Consider the following 20931-nt stretch of genomic DNA (forward strand, 5'->3'; position numbering starts at 1 on the left):
TGAATCTCATGTAACATATTATCGGCTTAGAACTAATTTTAGTTGTCAAGTTACTGATTTATAGGGTTAATTGTATGAGTCGGGCTACACACCTCTCGTTGCCTACTCCAGTTAGCTATCTAACTACATCGTTGAGTGAGATTAAATAGACTAATTGGCGAACATTTATATTTAATCATATTTCGTAACCAAACAAGTTGTTCGTCCGGGCGTCACTCCTGAACACTAATCACCTCAATCAAATGGGTCGACCGAGCTCTCTATATTCTATGGTCTATCTAACCCCTCCTCTCTCGATATTAGGATTAGACAATAGATTGATTTTATAGTGCGCAAGCAGAAAATACTAAAACAAGAATATAGAAGTAACTTATAATGACAACAAAAAATTAATTCATAAGGCCTTTAAATAATCAACAATCGATTCGTAGCTACAGCTTCAGAATAAGGGCGTTTAGTCACTAATCTCTAAGAAAAGAAAAAGAAGAAAATAATCCTAAAAAGTTTTAACGACTATCTACTTGATGTCATATGATTGATCTCCCTCTATAATTGATGTCCTCTAATAATTATTTCTATGGACTATTTATTAATGTAAAAAATCCTAAATAAAATAATTGAATTCAAAACAAATTGAAAAATCAAAACCAAAAAGGAATTGAATTTGTAGGCATGAACAGTAACCGCCTTGCGCTTTAACTTCCGCCTCATTCAATAGTTGGAGATGCCTTCACATGATGCCACGTGGCAAGGCAATATCAATTGGTGTTCTTTAGCTATCTGCACAATTTGTATAAATATGAATATAATATTTAATTTAATCAATTAAGCTGCTCCTTAATTTTCTTCTATAATTTTTTATTTTTAATTCGTTTTAACTCTAAATTTTTTAAACTTTACACCAGTTTATTCCTACAAATAAAATACATTATTTAACATAATCCATAAAATTAATGCTCAAAAAGGACAAATATAAATAATAAATGTGAGGTAAATAATGACAAAAATATATATTTTTAGCCTCACATCCATAGATAATCACATTAAATTCATTTAATTGATTTTAACTAAAATCAAATCAAATAAGAATCTTTGGTGTAATTTTATCAAATTCATTCGTTTTGATATTCATTTTTCACTAGATCTTTCACGTAAATTCTAAACTCTAAATCTGAAAAATGATGAATTTTAGAATTTTAGATATTTATAATAATTATTACTCATGAACTTGGTGATATGGTTTACTTCTTAAATAGTGATATCACTGTAAATATTTTTAAAGCCTATAGCGGTCTTGAATTCAATAACAATTAATTAATACAAATAAAAAGTTTTATCACTCTTTGTTACTCTCTTTGCCCGAATTTATATGACACATTTCGCTTTATGAGAGTCAAACAATTTAAGTTTGATCGATAATTTACTCATGAAATCTTCAATTTTTTAAAAATGAAATTTATATATTTGTAAACTACATAAAAAGTACTATAAGTCTCAATAATTGATAATTCAAAATATAGGAGAAATTTACGGTGAAAAATAGATTTATTTGAATCTCGAAATCCGAAATATGTCGCATAAATTGAAATAGAGGAAGTAATATATATAAAATATTTCTATTGTATATGAATACCCTTGTCCTTTTCTAAATTTATCCGTGAATAGATATATAATTTCTCTAATACATCCTATCAAATGACCGTCAATAATCTTTTCGAAACATATGAAATTATTATTTCACATGTCAAGTTACCTATTTAATACCATGAATCTTTCTTACCCCCTTCTTTAATCGTCAAACAAATGCATGAATTCAAAGTACAAAAGTCACATTATATGTTCTATTTCTTTTGACTTTATTTAAGAGAAAAAAGACGAAAATTTTTATTCTGGGCGAGGCACACATACGGTCAGTTGTGTGAGGCCTCTTTTGGCTGCCACGTGTATACTGTGGGACCCATAATGTGCTTATTTTCTTACTTTTTTCTTTCTATTTTTAATCTTTTCTATTACTTTTTCTTTCTTACCTGCATTTTCTTTTTTGCTTGTTAATTTTTAGTGTAAATTTTATTTTTTTATTTTTTGTTTTAATAAAAGAACTTTGAAACTCACCCACGGTATCTATTATATATTTTATAAATCTATTACTATTTATTTAAGGGGAAATTAAAGTTATATGTCGAAAAAAATTAAATTTATTTATTTTTGGATGAATTCAAGAAAATTGAGGATAATGAAATGAAAAAAAAATGAAATTTCTTCAATAAAGTAAAAATTCAGTAATCAACCAATTGAACTACTAAAATTCAATCGGTATTATTTATTACACTTAAATATATAATTTAATTTTACTTATTTAAATTTTAATCATTAATTTTATTTTTTGAGATTTCAATTTTAATCACTCAATTCTTAGTTATCAAATATGTTTTTTTTGTTTATGCTTAATATTAATAATAATGTATTAATGATATCAAACACTCAATTATCTTTTCTTTTCCAGATTTGTTAAATTTTCAAATTCTATGGCATGTATCCAATAAATATTGCCAATATTGATTTTGTGTTTCTCGTTAAAGATTTTCTTTATGTTTAGTATCTTAAAATGTGAAATGAAACTTTTATAGATTCATTTTTTTCTTGTGGGTTACGAAAATTAATAGAAAAAAAATCCAACCAAATGAATTTGTGAAAGCACAAAACAAATAATTGTATGAATATATATTTTTTCACTAAAGGTAGCACTACAAAAAAAAAAGGGGGTAAAAATATTGATAAAAAAAAGGGTAAAATTTGAAAAAATGGAAGTGAGAGAGAGAAAGTGTGACAATAAGAGGGACCCACACAAAACACTTGTCAAAAAAAAATGATACCCTTACACAACTATTGTTGGTTGTGCCTCAACCACCATAATTTTTTTCGAAAAAAGATATATTGATTAATAGAAATATCATGGCATGGTAATCGACATCATTCGTTCTGACATTATTACATGAGAATGGGACCTCATAGAAGCGGGCGGATTCCGGACCCGAGATGTTCACCTAAATTCCATCGATAAAAAATTATATTATATATATAAGACAATTGTTTTTAATGTTTATTCCAACACAAGAGTAATAGCTTGCTTCATAATTCATTTCGACGTTCTAAGTTTAAATATCAAGTGTTATATTTTTATTTTTCGAATCTCTTGAATAAAAATCTTAGATTCGTTATTGCCTCTTCGGACAATAAAATATTGATCATAAGTCAAGGCAACACGTTAAAATTGTGATTGGGACAGGTCTATGGATCCATAAGAAGCCCAAATGAGTGTAATAGCTGGATTGTGGCCCACAAGAAGACTAATTGTAGGCCCAAATTTGTGTTTTTCTTACTCAGCATCTATCTTGTCCTATTCCTAGGTTTGTTATATTTTTTGAATTTTCCACTACCTAACCTAACAATTGACCATCTTCAATGAACATTTACTACTATAAAGTTTTTTGTCATGCTATTGATAGATTAGTGTACTATTCTATCATATAGTTAATCACATTGAATAGACTTTGATAGATACAAGGTATGGGAAGGAGATGAGCGGGAAACATATCTCTGATAATATTGGTCTAATTTAAACTTTTATTAGATTTTTTAATTATAGATTCTGTTCCACGAAGTGTTTTAAATTAATTTATTGAAATTAAAAAAACAACAAAGAAAAGAAATATTACACAAGAGATTTATACGAGGAAAACCAAATTTTTTATTATGTATGAGGCATTGTTTGATTGACAAATGGACATGGATGGGACCCATTTGCCAAGCTAATTAATAAAGGGACATCTTTAAGTCCCTTTGTCATTTTTGGGATAAGGGTCTAAAAAATATCTCAACTTTGATTGAGTTTGCTGTTGCGATACTAAACTTTCAAGAAGACCTATTATCTCCCTAGACTATTTAATATCGTATTTTAAACATATATTTTTGCCCACGTGGACATAAAAAATAATGCAAAATTATAAATAGTAATGTGTCTACGTGAGCACATAAATACCTTTAAAATATACTATTAAATAGTTCATGGAGTAAAAAATACACTATTAAATAGTCTAGGTAGGTAATAGGTCCACATGAAAGTTTAGTATCGCAACAACAGATTTTACCAAAGTTGAGATATTTTTCAGTCCCTTATCCCGTCAGTTTTTTGGTTTTATGCCCCTTGTTCAATATATTTTGTGTTTTAATCTTTTTAATAATTTTTTCTTCTTTAAGATTAAGTTGGTCAAATCTTTTAAGAATTTTATTTGCTGATCTTATTAGTTTATGCTTTTCTTTTTTTACGTAGTGAATTTTAATTTAAATTTTACGATCATTATATAAGTTTTTAGTTTATTATTTTAATATTAGTTTTTCTATTCTATGTTATTTATTCTATTATAATAATAGTTGTTCGAAATTTATTTTTTAGTTTATAAAATCAAGATATAAGTAATTTTTTTAATCCTAACAATTATTTTTTTTGAAATTATAAATAAATTTTGTAAAATTGCAAAAATTCTATCAAGGAATAAATTATTAAAATTATTATTTATAATTATAATTTCTTAAGAAACGTATAAGAAAAGTAGATAAACAATATTTATTAAATTTCACCTTGCTTGAATTTTAAGAATAAAAATATTGTATAAATTGACGGAAATAATATGTATTTATGTTGATGTTTATGGATGTTTTTTGTTTTTGAATTTCACGACAACAGTATCAAAACTTATGCAATTGTTTGTCAAGATCATTGATGTTCTTTCCGTTATATTTACTTATTGAAGTGTTTTTGAATTATGAAATTGTTCAGAGAAAAATAAAATAACTTATTAAATTTGTACCTTCTTTGTTTTTCATATTAATAATCTACTTTTTCTTTTACAAATTTCTTAAGAAATCATAAATAGAATAATAGTTTTACTAATTTATACCTTATTTTTTTTTGGTAAATTTATAAATTTTATTTGTACTTTCAAAAATAATTAATTGTTATAATAAAATAAAAAAATTGAAATTAATTATATCTTTGTAAATAAACAAATAATTTTATATAACTATTTTTAATAATATAAATAATCAATATTGAGATAAAAAAATAATATCAAAATGTTAGAAATAGTATGAGTCCGACAAGATTTTTTGGATTTCATATTTTTCATGAATAAAGTTATTTAAGTGGAAGTATAAAATTTGGAAGAATTGTTAGAAAAGAAACTAAAGTAAAAAAAGTAAGAAAGATAAAAAGAAAACGTTAAAAGGTAGAGAGAGAAAGATGAGTTTGGCCATTTTTCTGAAATGGATCCACTTGGTGAAATACAATTTTTGTCTGCCACATCATACTTGTGCCTCATGCATGGTAAAATTTTTCGAGGAAAACCATCTAAGCTTGTTGTTGTCTATTTGGACATATATTTCGTTACACTTTAGATATTTCAACATGAAGTTCAGATGAATAGATTTTTGTTTAGAAATAACTTGTTCTTGAAATTTCAAACATATGATTTATCATTCAAATTTACTTCAAATGAGCTCAAATTTAAAACATATGTTTTATGTTAGGCCAAACACATATGCAAACCCTTAAACTTGTCCCTAAATTTCATTTTGACACTCTAACTTAACCTTGTTCCATTTTAACCCTTCAATTCTAATTTTTATGTTCCATTTTGACACTTCTAAGTGATGTGGCAGAGAGTGTGTAACACACATTCTCTAAGAGAGTAAAAGACAAAAAGAAAATATTTTTTAAAAAAATAATAAAAGATTACCCTTCAACTCTTTTTCTTTTATGTACCATTTAACACAAAATACTAACTTTATGATTTCTTTATTTCTATATATGTTACTCAACTGCAATTTTGCATTTTAAAAATCGACGATCATCTATTAATTATTGTAAAAAATTAAAACTGACGAATTATCTTTCTTTTTTATAAAAAAAGTAACAATTTCTTTTTAAATGTTTTCCTATATTTTTGCGTATAACCGACGAAAGTGCGTCGATTTTCTTTCTTAAAAAAATCAATGACAACCCAACGAAGTCTATCGAGTTTCAACATTTTTTTGTAGTGTTATTAATTAGCAATGAACATGAGTTTTTTTTTACTCGTATTTAGTTGAATGAAAAATTAGAAAGCTGATATTTGAGTTATTCCAAGTAGACTAGATATGAAAAAAAATATATGTGATGTTATTTAAATTAACTAATTATTTTAAAAAAGAAACCAACACACTTTCACCGATTATTTTTTCACACAATAATGTACAAAAACTCTAAAAAAAAAATATTTTTAAAAAAAATGATGTTCATCCATTATTTTTTAACACAATAATGGCATGTGAAGTACACACATCCCACTTTGTTGATTCTTTGGAAAGAAGTGCCAAAATGGAACATAAAAATTGGAGTTAAAGGGTTAAAATGAAACAAGATTGAGTTGAAGTGCCAAAATGAAATTTAGGGACAAACTTCAATAATCAATTTGTCAGAGTAAGAACAACTCATTTTACAAGAATGATGGTTTGCCATTGATTTCAAACTTTTCTAATAATACCACTTGATTTAGACTTACTTTTCATATTCGAAATTCAAGACTCACTTTTTAAAAATATCATACTTCAATTGTTAATTCAAGACTTACCTACATTTGCATACTAATTTTTTTTTTTTAAAAGTAAGGTACAAGTTAATTGGGGGCGACTAATTAGAATGTTTGATGAAATTTATCGCTTCGAAGTTGTATATAGATATCAAAATCCCAAGATCTAAGTCCTTTTACTTGGTCCATTCTATTGAGAAACTAGCCCATAATAAGGTGAGGGTCAATTAGAAAAATAATTGGATAAATTACATAAATATATAACCTAAAATATCATAATCTCTAAAATACTTTACCATTTCAAAAAATTACAAAAATCCCCTCTCAAATACATTTCTATCCCCTCTTAGATACATCCATATCTCCTCTCAGATATATCCCTCCCATTACTTAATGTATCATTTACAATGTATCGGACAATCAAGGAATGTATCCGAGATTTTTGTAATTGAAGAAACTTCCGGAATAGGATGAAATTGGCCCAGATGTCTGGGATTTCTGTGAGTTATATAAAGAATAATTCAGCCCATATTGTCTGGGCCTTAGCCAGAGTGAGTGAGTGGCAAATCTCAGCCTACCAAAGAGAAGTGATTTTGCTCCTAACATAACAAAATATGAGTAGAACTATATATATTAGGAACAAAAATATATCAAATATGATTACAGAGTAAATTTGCTTTTCTTAGCTTGATGACTATACTAATTCAATAATTTACTAGAGATCATTGATCAATCTTCTAAGCCATCGCTTCGCGATCATCGCCATCGTAGCAGTTAGCCACATCTGCTGTTCTTCTACTATGCACATTCTTGTAAGAATAGCTCCTTGCAACAACAACATAGATGAACAAGTTCACTGCTGTTATTGTAGCTAACAAGTAGTAGAAATAATCCAATCTGCTGCTATTTAGATCCTTTCCGAACCAACTCTTACCGCCTTTTTCTGTTACATGATCCACAATTGTGATCAATAAACTGCTTAAGAAATTTGCAGCACCGAGGACACTTAGGTAAAATGCAATGCCTAAACTTCTCATTGTATCAGGTACTTGATCATAGAAGTATTCTTGTAATCCTACTAGCGCGAATCCATCTCCAATACCAACGATAAGAAATTGAGGGGCTAGCCAGAACACACTCATTGACATTGAACCCTTAAGTAGATTTTCTTGAACAATGTTAAGTCTTTTTCTTTCAACTAATGCTGCAACAATCATAGATGCAACTGAGAGTATCATTCCAATACCGATCCTTTGAAGAATGCTAATGCCTCTCTCGTTTCCTGTTGCTCGTCTTAGGAGAGGTACAAGGATTTTGTCGTAGATAATGACAGTTGCTATCATGCCTATAGCTCCAAGGGCATACATTGAAGCCGGTGGGATCTGAAAATCATGAGTGATCTTCCTGTTAAGTGTCGCGCCTTGTTTGATGAAAAATGTTGAAGATTGTGCTATGCAAATGCCAAATGGTAAAGTGGTTAGCCAAATGGGGATCATGTTGATAAGTAACTTCAATTCTTCCACCTTTGTCACAGTTGCAAGGTTCCACGGATTCTGTTTCGCGTCTATTGCCTCATCAAAGATTGCAGCTTTATCAAGAGACCTACAAGTAGAGTTGCAAAAGATGTTTTCATTACGACAACAACAACAAATCTAGTGAAATCCCACAAATGGGGGTTTGAGAGGGTAACACAGACCTTACCCCTACCTTGTAAAGGTAGAGAGACTGTATCCTAACGACCCTCAACTCAAGTGCATCAAGTAAACATAGCAACTAATAAGGAAAGCAGTGCAGGACATTCATAAGGTCGAAATCTTACTTAAGCCCTTTGGTATGACATAGCCTCCTTCGATTAGTTTCTGACTCTTGAGTTTCATGTAGATAAGCAGGACTAGAAGGATATGCAAGATTTCTTTTCTTGATTGCAGCAACAAGAACTTGTATCATTGTTGTTAAAGGACTTTCAGTAACTTTTCGATAACGATAGAATCGTCTACCAACACAAAAAATGACTAAACTAGCAGCCATAACTAGTGTAAGAATCACATCTGCCACAGCCCAACTAACATGATCTTGTACATAAACAATCAGAGTGACACCAAGTAGTACACCAGCACAAAGTCCAAAACTCCACCAATTGAAAAAAGACATTTTCTTCCTTTTTTCTTGAGGATGATCATCATCAAATTGATCAGCTCCAAAACTCTCTAAAGAAGGCTTGTGTCCACCAGTTCCAATTGAGATTAAGTAGATAGCAAAGAAAAAGACTACCACATGAACCTTTCTAGGTTCTTGACAAAGGTCATTACCACAAGGCTTCAAGCTTGGTACCACACTAGACATTGTCAAAAGAACCAAGCCCTGTTTAACAAAATAACATATAAATGAGATTACTTTAGTTGTTTCATATAGGTAAATGATGATTTGGTTAACCAATTATTATGAAGAACTTAATGATTCTTGGATCAAAATTTGTGTCTATAGTAAAGTGATAACTTAAAATGTGTTCTTTTTGTTTCATTTTATAACTTAGTATTTGACTGAACACGAAATTTTAGAAAGAAAGACTGACATATGATAGATATCAAAAGCACCAAACACTTGTTGTCTATTTGGTGTGAACTAAGTTGCACGGACTCTTCAGTTTCGATGTTGCACCAGTGTTGGATTCACTAAAAATACACTACTTTTTTAGAATCCGATGCGCACCGATTGACTTTTTTGAAGAGTCAGAGCAACATAGTCTATGAATAGCTCAAAATGTGAATACTATAAAAACAGTGATAATTACCAGTAGGTAGACAACAGTTGAAGCAAGAACTGTGTAAAATCTGCCTAAATATGCATCAGAAACAAACCCTCCTAGCAGTGGCATCAAAGTAGTAACTCCTGTCCAATAATTAACACTTTTTGCTGCAGTTTTAAGGTCTTGATGAATGACCTTTGTTAGGTATATGATCAAACTTGTGGCTATTCCAAAGTAACTCAACCTCTCACTGAATTCAATTGCTGTTACATTCAAAATTAACACAACTCATAAGTTTCTCCAATTACATAAAATAATGCAACTTGTTTACACATGCCCATTTTATCAGATTTATAGTCACATAAATATCTATAACTTAAATTATTTTTTAGATCATAAGTTTCAAAAGTCTTTATTTCTTTCTCAAAATTTGAGTCAAGTCAAACTACATCAGATAATCAAGTCAAATCACATTTAATTGTGGTGGTAAACTTTGTCATAAAGCTATACTTAGTGGCAATTAGTTTTGCTTTTTCATTTATAAGATGTATAAGAACAAAATAGTTGCTTCTTATTTACTCCTCACTTAGGTTTTAGTCCAGTTGGGGATGGAATCTAGGACAATTACAGTGCCCAAAAAGTGATCATACAACTTTTTAGTGGTTCTCATTAAATAGTGACTTTTTTAAAAAGGGTATTATTCTTTTTATGGACAGAGGAACCACTGACTAATCAAGTCTTGGGGTGGAGGCTAATTCTTCTTATGCTAATTTTTTGTTTCGATGTATTCGAAGTGTGACTAGATTTGAATTCGCATCAGGAAGTCTCACAGTAGGGGTAAAACACTCTCTAACAAAGATGACTTTGTACCCATGGAGACTCCAACCGAAGATCTTTGGTTAAAGATGAAGATGTACTTACCACACCTTTTTATGCTAATCTTAATATAATTTAACTTAGTAGAAGTGTCAAATCAGATAAAAGGTAACTATCATAATAAGAGAAATAGTAACCTCACAAATAAGACAAAAAATGTCAAATTCCACCGTTTACATAAAAATAATCATCTATATTGTCGGTGAATACAAGATAAATCCATATATAATAAGTAACTTGATTACTTCGACTAGTATTTTCAATATTCACCAACATCAGAAAAATCATTTAGGACTTAAAAACTTTGTACAATAATAAAACAGAATTTGTATACATTTTGTTCATGATCATTGAGATTTAAAGCCAAAAAATGAAACTTTTATGTTCTAAACTTCTAATGACATTTATTAGATGAATTTTTTCTTACCAATAATCAAGAAAGAGGCCTTCCAGCCACCAGTTGAAGCTCTAAGAGGAACTCTGCCTTTGTAATCAACAGAAGAATCATACACCCATTTTTGCTCATCAATTTCTGTTGTTTTTTTCATCTTTATCTCATCCATCTCAATATTCATCTTTTCAATTTCTCTTAAGATAATATAAAAGAAGATATATTGTTGTTTGTTAAGTTGGCAGCTTTTATTCTCCTTATATAGAGAGGAGAAATCCCCTGTAGACTTTTAAGGTTAGTAGAGCCAAAAAGAATATAACAAAAAGAACAGTCAGGTGCACAAAATATTTCGTGTTAGTAGGGTTCGAGAAAGTCCGCCCTCTAATGATGTGAGATAGTCAGACTATCATATAATAGCGGTTGATTTTACTGCTCAAACTTGTGATGCATAAGTTATTAAGAGATAACTTTATTGTTGCTTCCAGACTCCTGTTATGCGAAAAGAATATATTGTTAAAGTAAAAAAATAAAATTTCTTGTCAATAATTGAGATTAAGCAAATTAAAAGTTTTAAGAAAAGGAAACAGTTCATTTCCACTAAATTAAAGTTGTATCATTAGCCTATAATATAGTAGGAATAGCATCCATATTGTTGTCAATCAATTAGATTCTCCTTTTAGGAATTCATTTCACAAAAAAATTGTCATGATAGACATTGTTCAAGCTTACTTGTTTTTTATCTGTATTGGAGTCTGATTAATTCAAATTCATGCTATGTAGAGTCTTATTCGAAGGAAAATGCTTTTCTATCAAGGATTTTTTCATATTCAAGACTCGAAATTAAACTCTCTGATTAAGGAAGGAGCAGTTGATCCAATGCACCACATCCTTTGATGGTGACATTGTTGAAACTTGATGTAGCCTATAACTATTATGACCAAATTACTAGAGATAAGTTATCAGTCTACATGCATTTTCACATATTTAATCCCCAAATTCAGAGGAACTAAAAAATCAATATTAGTTGAGTTGTAGCAATCCATCTTTCATTTGGTTGACGTAATTAATTAAGTAATAATGGGAATTAAATGCTTTACTTTGACAAAACAAGCTTCAAGATCATTTTTCACATGTTTAATTAGGTGTAGAAATTGTTTATATATAGACTTATAGTAATCGTACAAGGTGAAGAACACATTGTGAAGATAGTATTTTTAGCAATATATGTGGGATGTTTGAACAAAATTTCGTAATGAATTGAAAAAATAATAAAATTACATATAAATTATAGGTATAGTACTCTTAAACGATTAGAGGAACTGCATCACACTATATTAAAGATAATTTTAGGCTAAGCTCGTCCAACAACATGTATAAATATGACTCAATTTTACTTTTACTTATGTCAAAAGGTAGATTGAAGATGCACCCATCCAAGAAGAAGCTAACTTTGAGTTTCAAAAATCAATTGTGTCTGACACATAGTGAATCTCAAAAATTGGCATGTGAATCTGAGTAACGTCACTCAATCTAGATTGTTAGAATTAGGGTGTGTCAACAAAATCTCACATTGATAATTAATTTTATCAAAGAAATAATTAATATATATATATATAAGTTGTATAAAGTGGACCTGCATGGATATGTTTGACTTATCCTTTTTAATAAAGTGAAACATGCCTCTATATGGACAGTATTCATATGCAAGTAGGTTTACATATATTGACAAAGAGTACAATTATGGGTTGGCAACTTGAGATATATTGTCAAAGATTTTCATATAATAATTGATGATATAATTTCATTGAATCATATTTCTTCTTTGTCGTCTAAATGTACATAATTAATGCGTGTTTAATAATCACATCATCAAGGTTATGTCTCATTTTTTAATTATCCGTTATGGTAGGAGGAAGAAGAAGATGATGGATAGCAGCAGATTCAGAATTCTTATTTCAAATTTATGATTTCATAAGAATTTAAAAGGATTTGTTTAAATTATGTATTCTCTCTGTTTTAGTTTATGTGGCATTGTTTGATTAACACAAAATATATGAAATAAGGAAATTTTTTGTTATGTTTATTAAATTTATTTTATTAAATTCATCTTGATGCTTATTTATAATTGATTTTTCTTCACAATAGAATGTTAAGTGAAACCCAACAAAGGTAAAATGGAATGATGTTATTAAATAGTTGTTAAATAAGGAAATGTGACATTCTTTTTTGAATGAAAATATTCACTAAATATTTGATTATAAACTCAGTTATTATTGCATATTAATTAATTTGAAAATATTAGAGATCATAAATTTTAAATTCTTAATCCGCCGATAATAATGAATTAACGCTATTAATCAATCTTATACACCAACTAGATCACTAACATTTAATTAATCAAGAATAAATAGCCACTTCTTGAATTTGTCTACTTATTACTGGTCGTAGCAGCTACATATAATAGTGTAGTAGCTTAAATAAATAGATTAGATTTGCTTTTCAAAAGACACCACTAGCTAATTAATTACACTTGTTACCAAAAAAAAAAGAAAAAAAGAGAAGCTAATTAATTACTTCACATTTAAATAAGGTGAACTAAATATCTATTTTGTGAAGAAGAAAAAATACTCAACGTTTGTTTGTTACTGCTCAAATTTATAGCTTAAGATTTTCTTAAAAAACCAGAATTTTGATTAATCATTGTTTTATATGGTGCTAGTATATATTAAAATAAGATATCTGAAGGTCAATGCTAAGTGAAGAAATAATTAATTAATTAATTTAGTAGTTTAGCTTGCATAAGACAAGAACTCGTGTGGTCTTAATGGAGTAGATTATTACTTTTGAAGGATTGAGGTTTCATAAAAACACTTTACTAATATAATATTATGTGTCATAAAATGATAAAGATTTTCTTAATAAGATTAAAAATTTCTGATTCGAAATATAAAAATAAAATATTTCTTGATAAGAATATAAATCCTTCATTAGTAAGTTTTTTTCTCCGTAATATCATCAATTAATTGCCTAAGATCCTTTGTAATAGTCTTCAAATACATATTTATATATAATAGTAAAAGAATATCTTAAAATCGCAAATAGTTAAATTAAAGAATAAAAGTGATGAGTTGAAATCCTTTAAGACGAAAACCTCATGTACTCACAAGTACTATAATAGATTCTGAATTAGATTTTGGATAAATTTATATGCTCCATTATGTTGTTACTTGTAAATAATTTTTTTTTATCAAAAATATAATTTTAAAAAACAAATGTCATGTATGCATTATTTTTATTCCATATTTAGTACTCTCACAAATGGCCAAATTGTGCTCTCAACGGATCAAATAACAACCTTACAAATTATGTCGGTAGGTAGGGACGATGGATAATTTTTAAAAATTTACTAGCAACTTTTATTTATAAATTCAATTTATCTTTTGTTCTAAATTGAGTGTCTGAACATAAGATAAAGTATTCATATTACATAATTTATGTTCAAATCTTGTAAAAATTTTTGTGTGTAATCTCAAATGTTTATCACTTAGATAACTTGACCACTTCAAAGACATCATTAATACATAAATTGGACCTTTAACTTGGCTTCAAATTATAACTTTGACCTTTAACTTTGTGAGTGTTCAAATAGGCACTTTAACTATCCAAAACTTAAACAAAAAAACACTCGGATCCTACCTGGCAAAATGCGTGAAATACACTCAAATTAGGCGCGTCAGATGTAAAAATCGAGGGGCCCAACAGTAAAAAAAACATTGAAAGGACAATTAAACCCTCTTTCTATTTTTTTCAACAATTTTCCCCTCTTTTTTGCATTATTTGTTGTTCACTGCAAAAAGCAAGTGACATTTAATTAATTTTTTGTTATTGCGAAAAAAAATTATAATGAAGTTTTTTTTTTTGGCAAGATGGGTGAGTATACACTTTAACTATCCAACCTTTTAATAAAGGGAAAAAGGACAAATATACCTCCGAATTATCATAAATGGTATCTAAATATCCTCCGTTATACTTTTAGGACACTAATGCCCTTACTGTCTAATTTTTGGTATGTATATATCCTTTAGACTAACGGAGGGACACGTGTCTCAATCTTAAAGACCTACCCGAATTTTATTTGATTTTTACCCATAATTAAAATACCCACCCAAATAACTTGAAACCCACACTCAAATTATAATCCAAAAATATCCCCAATAATCTTCACTTCTGTTACCCATTCAATTTTCCAAATCAGACCTTATATCAAATTTCAAGAGAAATTTTAGTCTGAACGAAATTGCACAGAAAGGGCAAAAAAAATTCCGCTGTTGGCAACGGTAAAAGAGAAGAACCCCATCTGGGTATTGTAGGAAAACCCATTTCCTTGATTTAAAATGATTTGTTGTTGTTGTTGAGTGAAGTGTCTTGCTTCAACTGCCATGGAAATAGACCTAGGCAAAGATTAAAGCGTTCAAGGTGACTGAGATTTCCGACAAAATTTGAATCTGCTCATCAATCTAGACCTCAAAGTGCTCAATTTAATTTTTTATGAAGCATTTTGATCTTGGAATTTGTCTTCTAATGTAGTGATAGGTTTTAGATTTGACCTTTCTGATAAAATTTTGATATTTTCATCAATTTAGTCTTCAAAGTATTCCATTACTTCTTTAAGCATAATAGGACTTATAATTTATTGATTGAAGTAGAGAGAGTTCTTACCCCAAGATTGATTTTTTTTCCTTTGGAATTTGAAAGTTTATTTATGTTAATTTTGTTTCTGATTTGATTCTTTGATATGCTTCAGTGTGTTGCTTTTCATTTGAGATGTATGTTGTGGCCTGTGGTATCAAGATTTGAGTTCTTTTAGGAATGGAAATTATTTTTATTTTTGAAATGTGCATATGAAGATTTCGGGTTATAATTTGGGTTGGGTCTTAGTTATTTGGGTGGATTTTTGGGTTGGGTCTTAGTTCTAAAATGGACGTGTAAAGTATTTAATTAGTTGGCAGCCACTGATTGGCTCACTAATACACGTGGGAGCATTTGCATTTCACGCTCTTTGCCTCCAAAAATCGCGTGTTTATTTATTAAAAGGTTGGATAGTTAAAGTGCATGTTTGTGCACTATGAAAGTTGGAGGTCAAAGTTGAAATTTGAAGCCAAGTTTAGGGTCCAATATATGTATTATGCCTCTCCTTTAATTATACCCATCATCCTTAATTGAGATATGCTTAGGGTTTTGCGACTTATTTAAGTTAATTCATATGATTAAAAAAAGTGACATATTTTTAAATTAATTTATAAGTTCAGTGATCATTATTTGAGAACACGTGCAAAAAAAAAAACTCAAATTTGAATTGAAAATATCTAATAGGATGATCTGATCATTTTATAATGTGTTCAAATGTTTAATTAGAACTCGTAGTTCGAATGTCTAATTCCCCCATCCCACAAGTATCCATCCTTTCTTTTGCTCTTCTTTGGTTTACCTTCATGAATGCGTCAAAGTCCTATTTTAATGAGTTCATTATTCAAAAGATCACCCTGTCCTCCCTGACAAGTTTTTTTATTCTCCGATTAAGAGAAATTACCCTCCCCCTTCCTCTTTGTTTCAACTTATTTAATTTGATTCAAAATATAACGATTAAATTAACTAATATTTGGTGTAAATTCAAATATAAAATTAAGAGTGAATAAGGTTAATTAAGAGTCAAAGTTGAGGAGTGTGAATTCCCACCACAAAGGTGGCTAATACAATCTTCATCCATTGTACAAAAGTCAATAGAATGTGATTCATGAGTGCAAGAATTTGATTCCCTCTTAACAAGTGATATATCCCTAAATAGTTTACTTATATTATATCGATATCACATCCAAATATGATATGTTTTTATTATATTCCATCCATGTATCTAGCCAATAACGAATTTGTGTGAATTTATAAATTAAATTCACAAATTATTTTTAAATATTGATTGTGAAGATTAATTAGCTATAGAAATTTCAAACTTTAAATCTTGAATGTTTTCACATCTGGTTACCGTCCAAAGAAGACCTTACTAGCTAGCTACAAAACCAATAATTTCTAGTTGTGAATGCATATTCATGATAATCGATGTCAATTAATTCTCCTACATCTCCTTACTGAGCCAACAAACAATTATTTATATTCGATATTTATAAAATTAAATTTAAAAAATACCTTTAACAATTGTAAATTTAAATATAAAATTCATCACTTAAATATAGTAGTTAATAATAATTAAATGGGCATAATAAAATATTTTGTATTTATTAACTAATTTAATATAAATATTGATCACGCAAATAAATATTATTTGTCATATAAGTACATTTACATCTAGTGGACGGTGAGATTGACAGAGATAAGTTTAAGGTAATGTTCGTACAATATGTATTTTGCCAAACTAGCTACATTAAAATATATCGTGATATAAATTGTAAAAACAATTTAGATTAAGAAGATATTTGAAACATAAAAAGAATACTGAAATTGATATGTATAATTAAAGAAGATGAAATGTTTTATTAGGTTAACTTATCTACGTAATGGATATTTATAGTAGCTGAGTAAAGAATTTCATGAAGGATGTCCAAAAAATAGGGGGAAAAAATTGTTGCTAGTGAGATTCAACCACATGAGCACTTAGGGCACTTTCAGGGCATCTAAAATCACTGGGCTACAACACTTTGTTTTATGTTATTTAATCACTTCGTATATCATTTGACTTATATATACAATATTATTTTTCGATAAAATGAAGTCTTCACTATTCAGCTTTATACCCTATCTAAAGTGATATTATGCTTCAGCCAACTAACATTTTTGTTAGTTCAAATCCAGCGTTATTCTCATTGTCATTCAATGGAATCTTATCTCATAAACTTCTTGGAACAAATCCTAGGAAAAAAATAAAATTAATAACTAAACAATCAAAATAGTTTTGAAAATCTAAGGATTGAAACTCGTTGAAGTGTGAAACCATCTTATCTAAAAATTTAACACATTTCAATATGATATTAGAGCAGACAGAAATTCAGGGATGAAATCTCACTGTCATTCATATAAATTTATTTTTCACATATTTGACCCATGAAAAGACACGTAAGGAGGTGTGTTGAGAGGATTATTTAAGATTCTTTCCCTTAAGGCTTAAACTACCGACATGAGACTCCTCCACGCTTTAAAACACCCATGAAAAGACACGTAAGGAGGTGTGTTGAGAGGATTATTTAAGATTCTTTCCCTTAAGGCTTAAACTACCGACATGAGACTCCTCCACGCTTTAAAACACCATAGCATTCTATGACTACTTAATTCAGAAAGTGATTAAGGTGTGTGGTACCTAAATCATACTATCTCCGTCGACTTTTCATTGTCATAGTTTCTTTTTTTATAGTCAAACTATAAAAACTTTGACTAATATTTTATGATGTATTTTTTCATCATATTGATATGCAAAAGAATTACAATTTATAGTACATTTCGTATAGTATTTGAATATATAGATTTTTTGTTTAAAATATCAATCAGTGTAATCTAATTTAACTTTGAAAATTAGTCAAATTGACTTTTAAAAAGTGCAATATGACAAATAAAAGCGGACGGAAGAAGTATGTTCGAAAAATCGTATGGTATTTACTAAAAGTAGGCTGACAAGTGGATTTGACTAATGATTATAGTTGTTGAATGCTATTAATTATTGTATTTTAATAATTGAAAAAATTTCGAGTGCTAATGATATAAAAGTTCAAAATTAAGTAGATAATGATTTTTTCTTACCTTTCTTTACTTAAAAATATTGTATCTAGAATTCAAATTCGTGACATGGGCTTAGTTTCAACACAAAACCGGACTGTATTAAATATATATATAATTATAAGCAAAGTTCACTTTGTTTAGAAGTCATAAGAACATTGTTGTAATTTGTGGTAAGGGCTTTGAAGAACATTGATGTTGTAAAAGTTATTCTTTACTGGCAAAGTTTGATTAATTGATTTAATCAGACTTTATCAAACTGACTGCTGTTTTAATATAAAAAGCTTTTCGAAAAGATTTTTCAGCCAGAAAACTAAATCGAACATGATTGTAAGATTTCTCATCATAAAAATTAGATGTTAGGACCTGTTGTTGGTGGAAGGTGACATATATCTCCTGGAAATAATAGAGGCGCGCGAAAGCTGGTCCAAACACCACGATTATAAAAATAAATAAACTAGATGTCAATATAACTCTATAACTAATCATAGTGGATAGGAATAATTTTGTAATGTTAAATAAAAATTAAGAAGATACTAAATGCAAGTACTACACTTATAATTTTTTGTGCCTTTAAACTAGATTTTTGTGTATCATTATCACCAGCATTTTAAAATTAATGGAATCATGACTAACTTTAATTTACTAAAATTAGAAAATGTCTTAAGTTGCTTATCACCGTATAGTGGGAATATTTTAGGTTCCCCTTAATAACTTACTTTGATGAAATCCACTGCTATCACTAGATAAGAAACCCAATCTTTAATTTTTGGAAAGTTTACGAACATGTATAGTTCGATCAACTAGTTTGTTAATATGATCGAAATATATATAACATCTAACAATTGGTTGAAAACTTTATACTTCTAAAGTATACATCTTTATAACTTTGTTTTAAATAATCACAATTTTGAAGGTTAATGCGGTTGATTTGGTCGATTAACTGTTTGCTTTTTAGGTGCAAATGTTAATGACTAGTGAGCAAAAAGGATATAAATTAGATTAATTATTGAGTGGAAATCTTCAAGATCTTATTGTAAAGATGAAGCTTTCGAAAAATAAGATAATATTTTCTCATTTATCTTATGTGATAATTCAATTTGCTTGATCCACTGAAAACACTCTTCCACTTGACTAACTCAATTTAAATACACCAGATACTTCTATATGTGTGTCACTTTATTTTTGATTCATCATTGGTGATAGATGAATCAAAAAAGATCATTCAACTTATTCTTTCAATTGAAATTTGTCTTTTAAAGTAATTTAATTAAAATACTTTTAAAACATAGGTATAAAAAGAACATATTTCATTTAATTTAGCTATGATATGCTTACATAACTAGCTATTTCAATTTTCTTTGCTTTTTTATTGTTCTAAGCAAGATTCGACTTCTAGTAATCTTTCTTTGTCATATCAAGAATCAAATCGCAGTCAATCCATATTCATGTCTAGTACATGAGTTGTTTGGTAATTGATTATAAGCTAAATTATTAGCAATATATTAAATTTTGGATATGTAATATCATATTTGACTGCATTCTTTTGTTATATATATATATACTAGTTACAGTAGCCCGTGCTAGCACGGGCCCAACATATATTTTTATTTTTTATTTTAATTTATGTGACATTAATAAAATTTTAACGGTCAAACAAATTTTTTGTATGTTCTTTAAATTTTAAGTTGTTGATTATTGTGGTTAATAATACTTTATATGTAATTTTCAATATTCTCTTTGTCCCAATTTATGTGTCATTGATAGAATTTCGAAAGTCAAGCAAATTTTGTATATGTCTTTTAGATTTTGAAGTTATTTAATTATTATGAGTTATAGTACATTTTACGTATATGTTACTTTTTCTATCCCAAACTATGTGACATTAGTAGAATTTTGAGAGTTGATCAAATTTTTTGTATGTCCTTTAAATTTTGAAGTTGCTAATTATTGTGTGATTTGTAGTACGCTTCATGTTATTTCAAATAATATATGTTATTTCCTCTATCCTAATTTATATGGCACTAATAAATTTTGAGCTTCAACCAAATTTTATAGATGTCTTTATAATATTTTAGGGTTTAATTACCTCTTTTTGATTTTTAATCCATTAATATGCTTTCTTCACAATTATCAGTAGAGCTACCTTTCAGTGTTGATGACTTAGCAACATACCCTTAAAAGAACAAACCAACGAAAGCTTCCTCTTATTGCTTATTGTGAGTTAATTTAAGTAAAAAGTATTCTAATTAATTCTACTAAAGATCCAGTAATTGAATGCTGAGAGAAATTAATTAATGTGAGAAAAGTACTTAAAGAAAGACTTAATCCTACTCCATCCGTCCAATAATTATTGTCTATTATACTATTTTGGAATGTCCTACAATACTTGTCCACTTTATGAAATCAATGGATAGTTTACCCCTTATCATTAATTATAGTCATTTTTCAATTATATTTTTTAATACATTATATTTATTATATTTAAAGAATGATATAGCAATATTACTCTT

The 20931-nt window shown here is 28.5% G+C and overlaps 2 protein-coding genes across 2 annotated transcripts in view; one reads left to right on the forward strand and one right to left on the reverse strand.

Moving 5' to 3' along the window:
* Positions 1-7241: 7241 nt before the first annotated feature.
* Positions 7242-10851, reverse strand: LOC125840390 (protein NRT1/ PTR FAMILY 5.7-like). Its single transcript, XM_049519363.1, has 4 exons — positions 10676-10851; positions 9418-9635; positions 8446-8987; positions 7242-8228 (listed from the first exon to the last, which is right to left on the reverse strand). Exons 1-4 carry the CDS (start codon positions 10821-10823, stop codon positions 7364-7366), a joined length of 1773 nt encoding a protein of 590 aa, XP_049375320.1. The 5' UTR covers positions 10824-10851; the 3' UTR covers positions 7242-7363.
* Positions 10852-13183: 2332 nt separating this feature from the next.
* LOC125840458 (uncharacterized) overlaps positions 13184-20931 on the forward strand; it is a 43649-nt gene continuing 35901 nt past the window's right edge. Inside the window, exon 1 of the mRNA XM_049519452.1 lies at positions 13184-13192. The gene's annotated coding sequence lies outside the window, so the exon portion shown is untranslated. The remainder of the gene's footprint in view (positions 13193-20931) is intronic.

The sequence above is a fragment of the Solanum verrucosum genome, unplaced genomic scaffold, assembly GCF_900185275.1.
Source record: "Solanum verrucosum unplaced genomic scaffold, falcon-dt-bn FXZP01000137.1, whole genome shotgun sequence".
NCBI classification, from domain to species: Eukaryota; Viridiplantae; Streptophyta; class Magnoliopsida; order Solanales; family Solanaceae; genus Solanum; species Solanum verrucosum.